We start from the raw sequence: 16793 nt of genomic DNA, 5'->3' as shown, positions 1-16793 counted from the left end.
GTACAGTGAATAGCTGGGGGAGGGGGCACACAGGCTTTGGAAGTGATAGATGTGAATTTTGAATCTTCGAATCACTACTTGATATTTTTATGACTTTAGACAAGTTACTTAATCACCTTGAGCATACAGCTTTCTCATCTGTAAAATGGGAATAATAATCTTTTACCCCCACAGATTGTTGTGACAGTTAAGGGAAGAAAGGTGCCTAATACATGGTAGATAGACACTTAGTTTCTTTTTTCTATAAATAAATACATTTATTTCTCTAAATAAATGTTTATATCATTTATTTTGTGTCCTTTAAATAGATTTAAGGAAATAAACTTCTCTTTCTCTTATACTCTACAGCCAGTCCATCAGCAAATTATTTTGTCTCTACCAGGGTTGACCTACAACCCATGATCAGTTTGTCTTCAGTAACAGTCTTAAAAATAATTATATATCTTCTTAGTAATGTTACCTAAATCATATTTCTCCAGGATTTTTGCTGGTTTGTTTTCTGAAGAACAAAGTTATGGACTGACTCAAAAGGCTTTTATTGAATTGTGATCTTTTGCTTCCTTTTAATAATTTCTTTGGGGAAGAGAGAAGTTAAATTAGTTTGACAGAATTTATTCTTTCTCAAAGAAATCATGATTTTTACTCCATCAGGATCCTAATGCTTGCAAATCAATTTTTAGATTCTGTTCCAGTGTGCTTTATGTCAATTAAGATGACCATCTTGTAATTTTTATTCAGTGTTGTCCTCTTTCCATTAAAAAAAGTCACTGTGTTCTAAGGTACTCTAATTGACATTATCATGATGACTGATACTTTAGTCATCATACTTTAGCTTCATTGCCTGTAGTGGCTACGTTGTTACTTTTGAGCTTTGCTTTCTTAGAAAAGCCAATCTGACATAAGGCTCTGAATAGCTACCAGCTCCTCTTCCCCTAGCTCCCATCTCTCACATCTTCTGAGTTAACTTCTGTGCTTGGAGTAGGCACATCAAAACACTAGCTGTGTGTGACTCTCTTGCCTCACAGTGCTTTCAGCCACATCTGAATGCAAAGAATGCAGACAATCGGGAGTATTTTCAAGTGTGAAAATTTCAACAGAGTGATCTGCAGGGATTCAAGTTGTTGGAGTACCCTTCCCTCTCACCTCATTTCCCTCTGCAAATCCCACTGAAATGAGAGATGGGGAGGGGAGGAGTGGGGAATGATTTCAAAAAAAGAGGAAGAAATCCATGTTAGTGGTGGAAAATAGGAAGACTACAAGAAGTGGATCAGAAATTATGGAGAATTTCTGGAATAAGTAAAGTAGATAAAATTGGGCTGATGGAAACTAGACTCAGGAAACCCAACCCACAACAGGTGTAGAGAAGACCTCTGCAGAGGTACATACTGTTCTTCTCTACAAGCTTGGGCAGAACTCCAAGCTTAGTCAGCTGGTGCAAGGGAGCCAAGGCAGGCTATGGGGTAATCATCAGGGTTGTTATAAAACAATATGGAACAGCTGGGCTAGTAAGCCTGTAGTGTAGTGGTTCTCAACTTTGGCTGAATTTAGAATTACATGGGGAGCTTTTAAAATTCTGATGCCCAGGTCTCAGCCCAGACCAGTTAAATAAGAATAGCAAATCTCAAAAGGATGGAACTCCAGGCACAAGTATTTAAAAAACAACAAACTCCCCAGGTGATTCTAGTTTGCAGCCAAGGATTGAGAATTACTACTCGAGAGTTACTACTCTAGGGCCTGGCTGTGACTTTTGCTCCCAAGCTAAAGCCAGTAAGGCCCAATTTCTAAAGTAAAGTAGGGATCTGCCTCAGAAGGCTCCATGTGTTAGGACTTGGACTACAGAATGAGAACATAAGTATCTTTGAGCTTTTAAAACAGATTTGAAGGGGAAAAAAGTAAAAGCAGCTCTGCACAACAGTAAATAAGCTGAAGTGTTTTGTTCCTGAAGTAAAACTTTTTCCTACATCACCAGTGGAAAAAGGTGTCCCCAGCCTTCCTGTGCACATGATGCTCAGCATGTAGTAAATGCTCAATAAATATCTTTGGGATCTTCACCCAGAGATCTGCATGATCAGCCCACTCCTCTTGCGAAAAGGCCTGCCATGGAAGTATATCCAATGGCTTAGAAAAACTGTGTCAGGTAACTAAAATCACTTGATCTTTCTGAATCCTTCCTTTATAAAGCATGGCCAAACAATACAGAATCATCAGCAAATACCATGAAACGGAAGCACTGAGGTGGACTAAGAAGAAATAGAAAAGAACTTTCAAAATACTGATTAGTATCTTCAGAGATATTTAACAGGATATTAAATTCATGAGTCAGAAAAATCAGCTTCTCTGAAAAAGGAAAAGATAGAAAGTATCTGGGGGGCTTCCCTGGTGGCGCAGTGGTTGAGAGTCCGCCTGCCGATGCAGGGGACACGGGTTCATGCCCCGGTCCGGGAAGATCCCACGTGCCGTGCAGCAGCTAGGCCCGTGAGCCATGGCCGCTGAGCCTGCGCATTTGGAGCCTGTGCTCCGCAACGGGAGAGGCCACAACAGTGAGAGGCCCGCATACCGCAAAAAAAAAAAAAAAAGTGGAAATTAAGAATATGATTATTAAAATTGGAACTCTGAGGAAGGGTTGAAAAGCAAAATGGACAGTCCCAGAATCTTGAATTAGTGATACAAAAGATAGTGAAGAATATCTCAGAACAGAGGGGGGAAAAAAAAACCACCAAAGAGATGAAAAGTGAAAGAAAAATTAGAAGACTGGGATAATAAATCAAGGATAGACGATATGTATCTAACCAAACGTGTAATGGAAGGTTTCCTAGAGAAAGAAGAATCTTTTTTTTCTTAAGAATTTACCTCACACACAGTGTTTTCTGTTTTCATTTTTTTTGGCTGCGTTGGGTCTTCGTTGCTGTGGCTGGGCTTTCTTTAGTTGCGGCAAGCAGGGGCTACTCTTCGTTGTGGTTTGTGTGCTTCTCATTGGGGTGGCTTCTCTTGTTGTGGAGCACGGCTGTAGGTACATGGGCTTCAGTAGTTGTGGCATGCAGGCTCAGTAGTTGTGGCTGGCGGGCTGTAGAGCACAGGTTCAGTAGCTGTGGTGCACGGGCTTAGTTGCTCCGTGGCACATGGGATCTTCCCAGACCAGTGTCCTGCACGTTGGCAGGCAGATTCCTAACCACTGCACCACCAGGGAAGCCCCAAGATAGAAGAATCTTAAGACTGAAAGGGCCAGTTGATGGTGGCACACAGGAGTAAGGAGTGCTTTTTCACCTAGATACATCCTGGTGAAATTTCCCTTTCTTTCCTCCCTCCCTTCCTTCCTATTGAAGTATAATAGACTTAAAATATCATTAGTTTCAGGTATACAACATAATGATTCAGTATTTTTATACATTAACAAAATGATCACCATGATAAGTCTAGTTACCATCTGTCACCTTACAAAGTTATTACAGTATTACTGACTATATTCCCTATGCTGTACATTACATCCCCTGACATTTATTTTCTAACAAAATTTGTACCTCTTTATCTCCCTCACCTATTTCACTCATCCCCCTACCCCTCTCTCATCCCCCTGTTTGTTTCTGTATCTGTAACTCTGTTTCTGTTTTATTTGTTCATTTGTTTTTTTAGATTTTACATGTAAGTGAAATCATAGGGTATTTGTCTTTGTCTGACTTATTTCACTTAGCATAAATACCCTCTAGGTCCATCTGTGTTTTTGCAAGTGGCAAGAGTTCATTCTTTTTTTATGGCTGAGTAATATTCCATTGTATGTATATCTGGTGAAATTTCTTAATTCCATAACTTAAAAGAAAATTTTGAACTCTTCCGGGGAGAAATAAGCTATATGCAAAGGAATGAGAATCAGAGTGACATCAGACTTATTTGTGACACTGAATACTAAAAGACAGTGCTTTAAGCATTGTCTGTAACTGAATATTTTAAACCTAAATTTCTATCCTCAGCCAAATTATCACTTAAGTATGAGAACAAAATTAACTTTGGAGTATGCAGACTTGTGCCCTTTTTGAAAAAAATACTATAGGATATTCTAAAACATCACAAAAAATAAAGCCAAGAAGTGAAGATCCAAGGCATAAGAAACATTAGTGAGCATAAAAGTAATTTCCATAACATGACAGCTGAATTTGGATCTCTGAAATGGTAGAACTATAATGTTAAAAATAATAATTGTTTAACAGTATGGAGCTACAGTAATTAACAAAATGAGGTGCAAATGGGAAATGAAGAGGGGAAGCAAATGGTCTAAGAAAGTTTTCTTATTCAAGGAGAGATTATGCTGATTAGTCCACATTGATAAATATGTATATGTGTGTATGTATGTCTATATATATACACACATACACACATACTGTTGAATGATTTGTTTAAAATTTAACGTTAGGTATTAGTAAGAATAGCATGTAGAACTTCCAAGCGACCCTGCATGGAGTGGGGAAGTAAAGGAACGAGGAAAGTTTGATCAATTTAGTAAAAGTAATAAAGGAAGAATAACAAGAAAACATTATGTAGGAAATCAAAAATAAGATTGTAGGAATAAAATCAGTCATGTCAGTGATTACAAAAAATGTGAATGAGATAAAGTCACCTATTAAAGGCAGAAATTCTCATAAGGTTAACACAGTGATGACAAAATCTAGCTAGGTATTCTTTATAAATAAAACACCAAAAACCAAAATGGTCCAAAAATTGAAAATAGAGGAAAGATTTCATGTATGACCATGTTGAAATCTGATAGAGCTATGAGGGTTTTTGGGGATTTGTTTTTCACATGCTTTTGAAGTATTTATGAATGTCCTGGCAAATTTTGTCCAGTAAGAGAGAACAGGTTCTTGAAACCATTTTATTATATATTTTTACAAAATAATGTAGTATGGTACTTGGGTCTAAAATGGATAGTGTTTATTCTTTCATATATTTTGGATTTATATAGCTCCTTCTAAAAAGGTATCTTCAAGTCTTCAGGTAGAATAAAATCTTAGTAGAAAATAATCTTTTTGTTATTAAGAAATTAAGCCAGTGGGCCTTTATTTTGGAATAGTATTGAAAAACAAAACTCCATATCAGTAAAGAATTTAAATAGCTCTTGGCATTTATTAAAAATAGGAGTACTAACATATTCAAAAGGGAAAATTCCTATAAATGAATGAAAATTACTACCATTTTCCTTAATGCCCTGTTTTCAGATTAATCATTAAATAAATATTTACTTTCTGGCCCTGAACTGTGTGTTGTACACACAGTTGTACACACTATGAGGTACAAAATAAGATATTGCCTTTGCCTACTTTGAATTTTATTCATACTGTGACAGCTCTCTCTGTGGAGCGATTAAGTGGTTTCTTATACCAAGTTCTAAAACATGTTTAATCTGGTATAATTTACCACTAATTGCAGGAAAATAATCATAGCTAACATTCACTGAGTTCATCTCTGTCTATCCACACATAACACAGTATTTTCACATAGTAGCCATCCTGACATTAAATGAATGCATGCCAGGTATTGGGCTAAAAGCTTTAATTCAATACCTAATTTAATACTCTCAACAATTAGGAGTTAGCTGACATTATTTCCCCTGTTCTATAGATGAAGAATCTGAGCTTCAGATAATTGAAATGACCTTGCCCAAAGCCACAGTTGTTAAGTGACAGAATGGGACTGGAATCCAGTCTGGTGTAAAGAGGAGAGTGGTGAGGATTTGTATTGGTATAGAATTTATTGCTGTGTGTATGCTTCCTGTTTAGACTAAGGCATATAACCATTTGCATAAATGTTATTCTGTTCAAGTAGCCAGGTTCCACACCTGCTCTCAGCATCTGTCCCCTCAGTGCCATGAGCAATCTTCCAGTGGTATTTGTTCATCATAGTACAAAATGGTACAGAGGAGGACAGGAGGCAGTTTGGGGGAAATTTGACCACCGTGCCTGAGGGGAAGAGTTTCTCTTCTAATCAGTGATTAATATGCCTCTCCTGATTTTAGAAATCCATCTCTGGATTTGCCTTTTCAGGGGGTCATTAAGATCCCACTGTCTCTTGGATGCTTTGCTCTGTTAGGCAGGAGATGCAGGCAGAGAGAAACTCCCTTGGCATGAATTAGGCAGCAGAGAAAACCCTTGCCGAGTGGGAGTAACCTGTCACAACCTGGTTTTCTCTGGCTAAATGACCAGTCTTGTCTAGTCGTAATGCCATTACAACATTCCCATTCAGATCCCCATGACCCAGTAATTGTTTTGGGAATGAGTGCAAAGCTATCAGACACCAACTACTATAATTAGAAAAGGGAAAAACAGATACTTACCAGAGCTAACGTCTTTAGGCTGGAGCGTTTACAGCACTTTTTGGGGGGGGGTTATGGAGCCTCTTTCTCAGTTTTGCTTCCTAAAATACAAACTATACAGTTTTCGGGTTCTTGCATTCCAGTTTTTTTCCTTACTGCAGTGCACTCTTTCCTTTCCCCCCCTATTTTAATCGGAGTACAAATTGCTGTCAGCACATCGAGTTCATGTGCCAGCCACATTCAGAACAGGGTGTTCTGTGCTCTTCAAAACAAAATTGCTCTAGGGCAGTAAGAGAACAATAAGTCAGAGCTCCAGTTTAAGTGATGTTTTGCAGCAGACTGGGCTCACTTGATGTGGTTACACTCGGATTGCGCAGCAAGGCTCGGGTAATTTGGTTCGGTTTGACTTCGTGGGGTTTGGAGGACCTCCCCCCTTTAAGTTACGTAGACTTTAAGTCAAGAGAAAATGTTGTCCCTTTTTAACTTGTGTATTTCTTTCTCTTCCCAAAAAAACCCTAAGTAGAAGCATCCTGTATGTACTTTTATTCTCTTTGGGCACGTCATAGATCATTTACTTCCCGTAAATCACGCTGGTTGGAATTAGCAACAGACCTCCTGAGCCCTAGAGGCCAAGCTCCCAGTGAGTCATGATGGTTATTATTAAATATTTATTAAATGAGTTTTTGCACTAAGCGATACAAGGTTAAAAGCAACCACAGGTCTTCCACAGCCAGAGCTGCCATGGTTTTCTTTGGTAGCAATTATCAAGACAATTAAAAAAAAATTGGATCTATGGGAGCCAGGCATGTCTGCATCTGTCACCATGATGGAGGTCCCTGCTGCAGCAGTCAGCTCCAAGGTGGGGAGGAGTTCTTGTCAGCTGTCTTATAGAACTTGTCACACCAGTGTTCCAATTTTAGAAACCAGTTAATCTAGCGAGATTAGTAAAAAAAAAAAAAAAAGAGAAAGTAGCGAGCTACTTGTAGATGTAAAGAATCAATGGACTATACTCCCTGAGGCTGTGATACATCTTCTTGCTCTGACATTCCAGATAATGTCAGTATTAAAAGGTTTTATATATACACGTAAAGACTGCTGCGTGTGTGCACGCACGCATGCGTATCAGTTTATCAATTTAAGTCTGGTACTGTAGGTAGTGCTTATTCAGGTTCAACTTAAAAGAGATTTAATAGAAAAAAAAGATTGGTCCCTATATAAGGTAGTAAGTATCTATAAGAGTTATTGCAAATGTTTCCCTATTAGGTGGCCAAAAACATTGGTTCTACCATATATTGTTTCTCTTAGAGAGACCGGCTGCAGTGAACATTTTTTTTTGCTTTCTTAATTATGCCTTCATTATACTTTGACTTGAATTTTTTTTTTTGCTTGCTTGCTTGCTTGACTTATCTTTCCCAACATGTTTATTAGTAGCCAATATTTTCCTTCCCTAATATGAAGGGTTATCACATGTAAAGAGAACTTCTGAAATTATTTATATAATTTTAATATCAAGTATATGCATCAAGCTGAAAAACCAGCCTAGGAAACTGACACACAGGCAGGAATCCTTCACAGAGTCTCTGGATTTCCTGTTTTGAAAACACATTCAAACTTGATCAACCAAAAACCACAACGAATGTACTGATAGTTTCCTCCCCCACTAAATGTACTCTCCATCAGGGAGGAAAACACTTCTAACAATAAACCTCACTCAGAAAGATCTGTCAACTAAGTTGTGAGCTACTAGGATAATAAATCTCAATGCTTGAGATATTCTATAATACGTGGACCGAAACTCACTTTGCTCAGCAAATCTTTTTTCATGAAAAGTGTCATCACATTAGTCTAAATTAAATTTCTTGGGCAGATTTAAAAATATTTAAAAACACAAGTTTTCAAACTCTCAAATTCTTTAGAAACACCAGCCTTTACTCCAGTAAAAAATATATTAAGCCTAGGATTCCTTGCAGAACCTCTCTAGTGTGTATGTATTTGAAAATAATAAAGTTGAATTTATTTTGAAACTATTTCCAATTCAAAAGAACTTTCACTCTGCTGCAAGCTAAGCTGTATTTTATCTAGAACATTCGAAAAGTGAGTTAATAGAGAGTCATGTGCATTTGTGAGTATGGGACATAGAACAAAATTTCTGTATGCCACCTCCACCCTGAGAGCCAGTCTAGCTCTTGCCCCTGTTTAGAAGGTCTGACTCGAGAGTCAGGCCTTCTCTAGTTTGGCCCAAGCGTCTTCGACTCCACCCTATGTCTGCAACGGGAACAAATCGGGATGGTATTAATCCTAGTGACTTAGAAAACGGTAGAGAACTTCAAAGCATAAATACCCATGTGACATTTCGGCCCCTAGTGTCTATGCCACTGCTGTTTACTCTTCAGGGTTTCTCTCATTTCCTAGGCCTGGGCTAAAGGTAACCTGATCAAATGATTAACTACAGGAATTAGCTTTGAAGCTGGTTTCTGGTCTACATTGAGAGTTATATTACTGGGCCATAGAATCGTAGAATTTTAGAGCTTCAAAGGACCTTTGAGATCAAGTAGTTCAAAAGTAGAGTAAGTTGGAATTGAATTTGTATTTGGAAAATAATTGTCTCCTGGGACGAATGTAACAGAACAAATGATTTTTAGTCTCTAAAGCAAGTTATTGATCTAAAGTAGATCAACCAGTCTCAGAAAAGAAGCATTTTAGGAATTCCTTACATTTGAATCCAGGCCATTATATTACAGAAGCAGGAATAAAAAATTTTCTTATGAAAGACAAATTATTACATTGCTTGTCGAATGTTGTGCTGTCATACAAGCCATCCATTTTTCTTATTGAGTGAAAGACCTAAATGGAAAGGAATGAATATCTGTAATATTAAACGTAGTTGGAAAGTTTCAAAGAATTGTTTATCCCAGAAGAAAAAGTCTAACCAAGAGAAAAATATATATCTGTATGTGTTTTCCTATTTTATATTAACATAAAAGCCCCTTATGTAAAATTACCCTGGGAATGAGCTGAGTTTGAGTGCAGTGAGGAAGTAGGCCCTGAGAAATTGACCTCTTCACTTAACGTTTCAGAGGAGGGAGTTGAGTAATTTGATTTGTCGAGTTATAGGAGACTATTGATTCCTTCACATTTTACATTTATTACTGCACTAAGGGATTACAGATATGTTGATGATGTTGCCTTTGGCCTTTTCATTTTTATTCAAACGTATTTGTGAATGAGATTAAAACTCTCAAAGAAAAAAAAAAGAGCTTCTATATTCAGTTAACCCTTTAATATCACTGGGGAAATAGCCATTCGGTTGTTTTTCAACCCAAGCATCCGAAGCCAAGATGCAGTTATAAATGTTTAAGCCTTTGTATACTTGATATTAAGTTTGTGGCATTTTGATAATTACCTATTAAATAATCTAGTATTTCTTGTTTTGTGTTATAGGTGAGGAAACCTCTCTCATATAGTAGGTTTAAGTTAAACCTGTGTTTCCACTTTATTATCCTCTAAGCTATCTTACTGATGTAGTTATCAGTAATTATAAGTTTAAACTTAAAACAGAAAGAAATATGATTGTTCTTAAATTTCCAGACTGGGTAGACTAAGCTTCAACAAGACATACCACGTATGTCTCTAGATGAAATGAGGAAGGAGAACTACTCATTTATCACGTCCCTGAATTAGCCAGTCACAAAGAGCAGCTCTGTTGACTGTCCTTCTCCTCTCCCTCAGTCCACCTGGAAGGCCGCTGTGGTGGAAGGATGTTTGATTGCAGAGATGTGGGGTTCATAGTTGGCGAAGGAGAAGACCACGACATTCCAATCGGAATTGACAAAGCCCTGGAGAAAATGCAGCGTGAGGAACAATGTATTTTGTATCTTGGACCACGGTAAGCAGCATACCAGTTCAGTACACAGTGAAGTTATCTAAAGAACAGGGATACACTTGCTTTTTCAGTCAACCTTTTGCTATTTTCAGTGAAGTTAAGGCCAACAGTGGAAACAATTAATTAAATCAGGCTACAGTTAGTCACAGAGTGAGTTAATGGGCCTTATAATATTACAGACATTTGTAAGCCTATTCACTTGATTGATGTGTGTTCAGGGTAGGACTGACAGCAAGTTTTGCTTTTCTGTTTGTTTTGCCTGCCATATTGCCAAGAGAGGAAGCTGTTGGCCCTTCTCACATGATTCTCTTGCCCCTTCTCTCCTTTTCTCTAAGTTAGGCAGGAGGCAGTAAAACGTGGGGGTTAGAAGTTGAAGAAGCACTTGGATGATTTATTACCACTTGAATTTGTGCCACCTGTTCTTATACAGACTCCCTGAAAAAAAAGTGTTCTTCCTGGATCTAAAGGCAGCAGAGATGACTCATTTTTGCCTAAATTTTTCCCATCATAAGGATATCCATTAGCACTACCAAGCTTAGAACTATCAGACACTAAGTCTCTCTTGTGAAAACATGTTTGGTATTATTTTTAGATCTAAAATTATACCATGAATCCAACCCTTCTATCTTGAGAAGTGGACCCTTGAGAGAAACCAGGGTGTTTTGATTCTGTTTGTGTGAAAGTGCATCTGCTTATCTCATGTTTCCTCCCTCTCTGGATCCTTGGATTTCAATCAGTAGGATTTTGAGTTATTGAGAATCTTGATGACCTGCACTTACCAATAGGTAATATTGTGCCTTTTGTACAGTTGCTTGCCTTTGTGTAGCCTCGGTCGTAATCCAGTGGCATATTTACCTTTGCCCTAACACTTGAGCCATTAATCGTATTTCTTAAGTGATGTTTTAGTCATGCCACTACCCACTTGAAAATCCTTGCAAAATGCTCTACACCTCGAGCCCTTTAGAGCTTTCACTGAGACACCTTTTATTTAATACCTTCTTTTTCTCTGTCTTATTCCTTTTTCAACTAGTATATTCCCACCTTAGTGTGTTTTATTTACATTTACTATGTATTTGTAGTTCACTTAGGTGAATCTGTTTCTATAAGGAACTTTTTAATTCAGGTGCTGCTATCTCTTCCATATCCAAGTAATATCTAACTATTTTTAATCCAGCATTCCAAAGTTACAGTAGTTCTAAACTCATATAAACAGAGTGGTATTTATGTCCATGTGTTTTCAGATCTAAGTTCCTTGAGGATGAGTTCTCTATACATTGTGAGCATATAATACGAATTGGTTCATTACATTTTAACCTAGCTGACAAGCCAGTTGTGGGAACAGATGTCTCAAGTTTAATGGCAAAGGGAAACAGGAATTATCCTTAGATTTACTAATGCAAATAGTTCCTTGCAAGTTTAAATTGTTGTATGATTAGTGATTTAAAAAAAAAACATGCAACTTACCAGCTGTGTACTCGACTCTCCTAAGCCTTAGTTTCCCTTTATGTAAAATGGGGATAACGGTATCTCCCATACAAAGTTGTGGAGGACTGAATGAGATAATGCATGTAAAGAATGTAGCAAAGTGCCTGACACAGCCAAACCCTTAGTATGTTAGCTATTTTTGCTGTTGTGATGATTATCTCTCTCTTCCATTTTACTCTCAGACCATAAGGAAAGGGAAACCCCATTTTAACATATGGTAGATTTTTCAGGCATAAAAGTTGTCGACAAGTTTTCATAAATTACTAGATATAAAAGTTTTTTCATATGTTTTATGGAAATAATTTAGCATAGTTAGAAAGGAACATGTTCTTTTCTCTTCAGGATGTTGCTTAGTATGTTGAGGAGTCATTAAAAGTGCAGAGTCTACACCAGGAGACTGTCCACACGGGTGCTGCGTAAGATTATCTGTGTATATAGAGAATCCCTGCCCACCGGGCATGCGGTGAGCATGTGCGGTGAATTTGCTTGTCTTACCAGAGTCCCAGTTATAGATACATTGCATTTGAGTGTGGCTATAAATACGGCTGTTGCAAATATGTGTTCTGTGTTACTCTTAGTGTCATCTGTATTTCACGCTCCAAAAACCCCAGGGCATATACCTTCTCTTTCATTCTGATAGACTCCTTGGCAGGATGTTTTCATAGTAAGGAATTCCTAAAACACTTCCAGAGAAGCCATTTTCTCTCTTCTCATCAGGACAATGTCTTTAATATTGTTTTAAATACGGTGACTGATTAAGCTCTTTTGTTTCAGGTAAAATATGGCTAGTTTTAGCTTTTTTCTTTTTTCTTCCTTATCTTCTGTCCTGCACCAACCCCAAACAAAAACATAGGCTGCCAAGAGCCAGAGTATCTCAATTATGCGGCAGTGTGGGTCAAAAACTAAACAACTTTCTGGGACACACAGAGTCTGAATTTAAATCCTGGCTCTACCACTGCCTCTTTGTGTGATTCTCAGGAAGCACTTCTCTCTGAGCCTCAGTTTCTTCATCTGTAAAAAGGAAGCAGTTGGTAAGAGCAGTTGCATACAAGGTGCAGGTGCTTCTTGTATGCACATAAAGGCTTAATGGTCATTAGCAGTCATTTATTTGTATCTCTGCTCTCTGCAGGCACCTGTCAGTTTAAGAACATTGATACTGGATTCCTTCTGTTAGTGTAATCCAGCTTGTCTTTTGGTTAAGCCTAGAATTCCTCTTGTGGCATTCTGTCTTTCAGTCAGATGAATTTGTGTGCCCTGGGTCCCTCCTCGCCCAGCCTAATCCAGCATAAATCAGACAACTTTCTGTAAAATAGGAAGTCAGGTTAAATGCTCACAAAACAGTTCGGTATGAGCTTATGCCTCCCCAGGATTATGTGTTCCACATGTGTCTTCACAGAGTTTCTTCATTTGAACCCAGGAAAGACTGTAGAAATCATATCCTTCCTTAGTATTCTTTAATCCCGTTGATGATAACCAGAACAATTTGGTGCCTGCCCTCGACCCAAACCCTCACCCTCCTCGCCCCCAGCCACGGAACTCCTATTTTTAAGCGTTGTAAGGCAGCTCTTCTCGTCCTCGGCACTATTGACATTTGGGGCTGGATATTTCTTGGCTCGGGGAGCTGTCCTGTGCATTGTTAAGATGTTTGGTAGTGTCCCTGACCTCTACCCACCAGAAGTCAGAAGCATCCTAGTTGTGACAAACCCCAAATCTCTAGACATTGCTAGATGTCCCTGATAGGGATAGGGGATTAACCCCTTTTGAGAGTCACTGGTCTAAGGCAAGTGCCAGAGCATCTGTTGGGTTTGTACCTGTTTAGCACAGGGCTCCAAATAGAACATGCTGTCAGTAAACACATGCTCAGTGAGGACTCACCTGCCTACCTGATTCCCATCAGTTAAGGAATGTTCTTTTATTTACCAGATGGCAGAGACAAAATAGCAGATATATCGGTCTAAGAGCTCAAAGTAGAAAACTAGTCACCACTTCCTACAGTTGGCCACTGGTAATTATGTCCTCTTTTATTTCTTTGCTGAAGATACCCTTTGCCCTGCTATTAAAACTACCACACCCCATTCCTACCAGCTCTCACTCCATCTCTGTGCCTCTCTCTGGCTCCAGCTTCCATTTTCTTGTGTAACAGGGGAGGTAAATGAGTAAGCATTTTCTTCCTGAAAAATTCAGGCAGGGAGTAAAGAAGTGGTACAAATAGCAAGAGATGAGTGTTCCCACTCTAGTCCTTTTGCCCCAGAGAAAACTGAAGGTATTAATACATCAACTTGGCTTTGGCCTGGTTTCAAACCATAGCCTGAGGGTTTGAGTTTACTAAGATTTTTGCAGTGCCATTCCATATATTAAAGAGTAGTTTGCTTGAAACAGATGGAGCAGAATATATTCCGGTGAACGTTTTCCTAATATGCTGGGCATTGTACTGCATGCTGGGAAACCACTGAACCAGACAGACAAAGCTCCATCAGAATTTCCATTCTAGTAGATGTGTGCTCCTTAGAATGCCTTGGATGTGTTAAAATTTTAAATGATCCCCAAAAACAAATTTATATATCCCCGTAATTTTATTCAGTAAGTTTTGGCTAAAAAGTGTAGTGTTTTACAGTATTATAGCCAGAGAGCTATGAGAATACAGTACAGAGTATTTCTCTTGATGAGGTATTAGAGTTTGCTGGGGCTGTTCTTTTTGAGTATACATTTGTTTTCTGGTATGGTTTCTGAAAGTCTTGAAGAAACACTATGAGGACGTATATCCTTCCTGATGTGTGCACCTTTCCCCCATTTATCTGACTGGAAGTGGTACTTTTGGAAGGGGACAGCACTTTAAAGTTAAAAGCTTATTAAAACATACCTCTCCCAAACAGCACTGTAATGATTATAGTTCCTGTCTTCTCTGAGTCCTGATAAAGCTTCAGGGAAAGCCCTTATAGTCAAATAATGGCTGTTTTACAGAAAGAACTAGATATAAAATCAAGCAGAAAAAGAGACAGTGACATTTAAAATCACATTAAGCAAGCTGTCCCAAGGAGTGCAGGTGTTGCATTACATATGAATATGAAGAAGAAAACTAACTGTAGCCTGGTTTCTTAAAAAAACTACAGCAGTGATACTTGGCACTATATCTTCTGATCAACATCTGGTTTGTCTTCAGGGCCTTTGATGTGTGTAGTTTGCAAATGATAGCTCTATGCTGATGTGATGCCTCAAAATACTGAAGGGGGTGCCTGGAAATACACCAATTCTTTAAAGTTTTATTTTTTTACTCTCCATTTCAGATATGGTTTTGGAGAGGCAGGGAAGCCTAAATTTGGCATTGAACCTAATGCTGAGCTTATATATGAAGTTACACTTAAGAGCTTCGAAAAGGTGAGAAAATACCAACTTCTCTGAAATCATGACAGATTTCTTCTCCATCCACTTCTTGTAAATTAGTATCTTATATTACCAGGTGGTATAGATAGATGGTATTTGTTTGTATATTGTGCTTTTCATGACCAAGTTTGTCTCCTGTCTCTGACGCTGCTACTAGAGCACAGGACAACTGATACAGCACAGCTGATACACAACCAAGGAGCTCAGTGTTCTTATTTTGTTCCTATGTGTCAGCCTTTTTTTTTATTAACTTTTTTGGGTAGAAGCCAAGACTTGTTCCCTTATTTGTTCCTAGACTTGTTCTTTTTGTACTTTTTTTCCTGGGTTGAAGACAAAAAGGTTCATGTTCTTGCCAAGCAGCTCCTTGGGGGAGTGGGGTGCAGTTTTCCAGGGCTGGACAGATCATACCCTTCACAGGAGTTGTGAAGAGGCCTTCACTGTGGCTCCAAGTTATCATCCAAAATGCAAGGGCTTCATGGGCCACCAAGCTCTATGGCAAGGAACACAAGGAACAAACCTGCTAACCCTAGACTTTTTCTTTTTGTACCTGTCCAAGTAGAAAAAAAGAGAGCGTTTGCCTCAGGTTCCAGAAATGGCACGCCTCCTTGAGTGTATTTCCATCTCAAACCCGCCTCTGGAGGCTCCCAGCAGCAGCTTCCCTGGACAAACGCAGAGCATATGCCTGAGCTAGGTATGCTGTCCCATCCAGCTACATCCTCTGCACCGCCAGAGCCCAGCCCTTCCCCGAGAACCTCAGGAACTGCATCTTGTAGACCTTTTTCATCCCCACAGTGCTACCTCCATGTTCCATACTTCAAGCTTTGGACTGGAAACGTGACTGTTTTTATGTTATTAGACTCAGAAAGGAAATCATTGTCCTGTAGGCCTCTAACTTTGGGATCCTCCCCGAACAGTGATGTTCCTAATCATAACACCTTCCCCAAAACAAACATATGCTCTTGTCACAACCATTGCTTGTTGTCAGGTAACGTCTTCTGAAGTCCTGCTAGCTCAGTACTGATCCTCCAAAGCTGTCTTCACAGCACAAAGTGGTTTTTATTTTTAAAGAGGGAGAAAATAATTTTTAGCAGTAAAGTAACCCCCACCCCTTCCCATCACAGCCCAGTGGACCTTGTACACTCAGGAGCCTCCTCACGGTAGTACACCACAGCAAGCCTGTGCTCAGTCACGGCTGCAAGGGCATAGGCCAGGCTGCACTGCTAGGTGTATTTGAAACCACGTGATCAATCCAAGAAGAAGATACAAGAATTGCAAATATATATGCATCCAGCATAGGAGCACCTCAATATATAAGGCAGATGTTAACAGACATAAAAGGAGAAATTGACAGTAACACAATAATAGTGGGGGATTTTAACACCCACTTAGATCAATGGACTGATCATCCAGACAGAAAATCAGTAAGGCAACACATGCCTTAAATGACACTGTAGACCAGATGGACTTAATTGATACTTATAGAGCAATCCATCCAAAAGCAGCAGAATACACATTCTTTTCAAAAGTGCACATGGAACATTCTCCAGGATAGATCACATGCTGGGTCACAAAGCAAGCCTCAGCAAATTTAAGAAAACTGAAATCATATCGAGCATCTTTTCTGACCACAGTGCTATGAGATTATATTTGAAACCATGTGACAGTGTGTGGCAGTGATGGAGGCAACATGAATTCATTTTCTGTTTTGTAATACTAAGAATAGATTTATAATCAATAAAGACT

General features: G+C 38.8%; 1 protein-coding gene and 1 long non-coding RNA gene across 8 annotated transcripts in view; one reads left to right on the top strand and one right to left on the bottom strand.

Annotated features, from left to right (window-relative positions):
- The window catches only part of FKBP5 (FKBP prolyl isomerase 5), a 113203-nt gene that overhangs the window by 76992 nt on the left and 19418 nt on the right, over positions 1-16793 (top strand). For all 7 annotated transcript variants that reach the window (XM_081245336.1, XM_081245335.1, XM_081245331.1 and 4 more), the window contains 2 exons: positions 10031-10187; positions 14954-15044. In XM_081245336.1, the coding sequence (XP_081101462.1) occupies positions 10031-10187; positions 14954-15044 (248 nt within the window). The remainder of the gene's footprint in view (positions 1-10030; positions 10188-14953; positions 15045-16793) is intronic.
- LOC308623236 overlaps positions 10047-16793 on the bottom strand; it is a 133843-nt gene continuing 127096 nt past the window's right edge. The window contains exon 9 of the long non-coding RNA XR_014016793.1: positions 10047-10137. This is a non-coding gene — a long non-coding RNA (uncharacterized lncRNA). The remainder of the gene's footprint in view (positions 10138-16793) is intronic.

Source organism: Mesoplodon bidens (assembly GCF_964165515.1).
Source record: "Mesoplodon bidens genome assembly, chromosome: 10".
In the NCBI taxonomy this organism is placed as follows: domain Eukaryota; kingdom Metazoa; phylum Chordata; class Mammalia; order Artiodactyla; family Ziphiidae; genus Mesoplodon; species Mesoplodon bidens.
The sequence above is the reverse complement of the archived record's forward strand: the minus strand, read 5'-3'. Positions and strand labels throughout refer to the sequence as shown.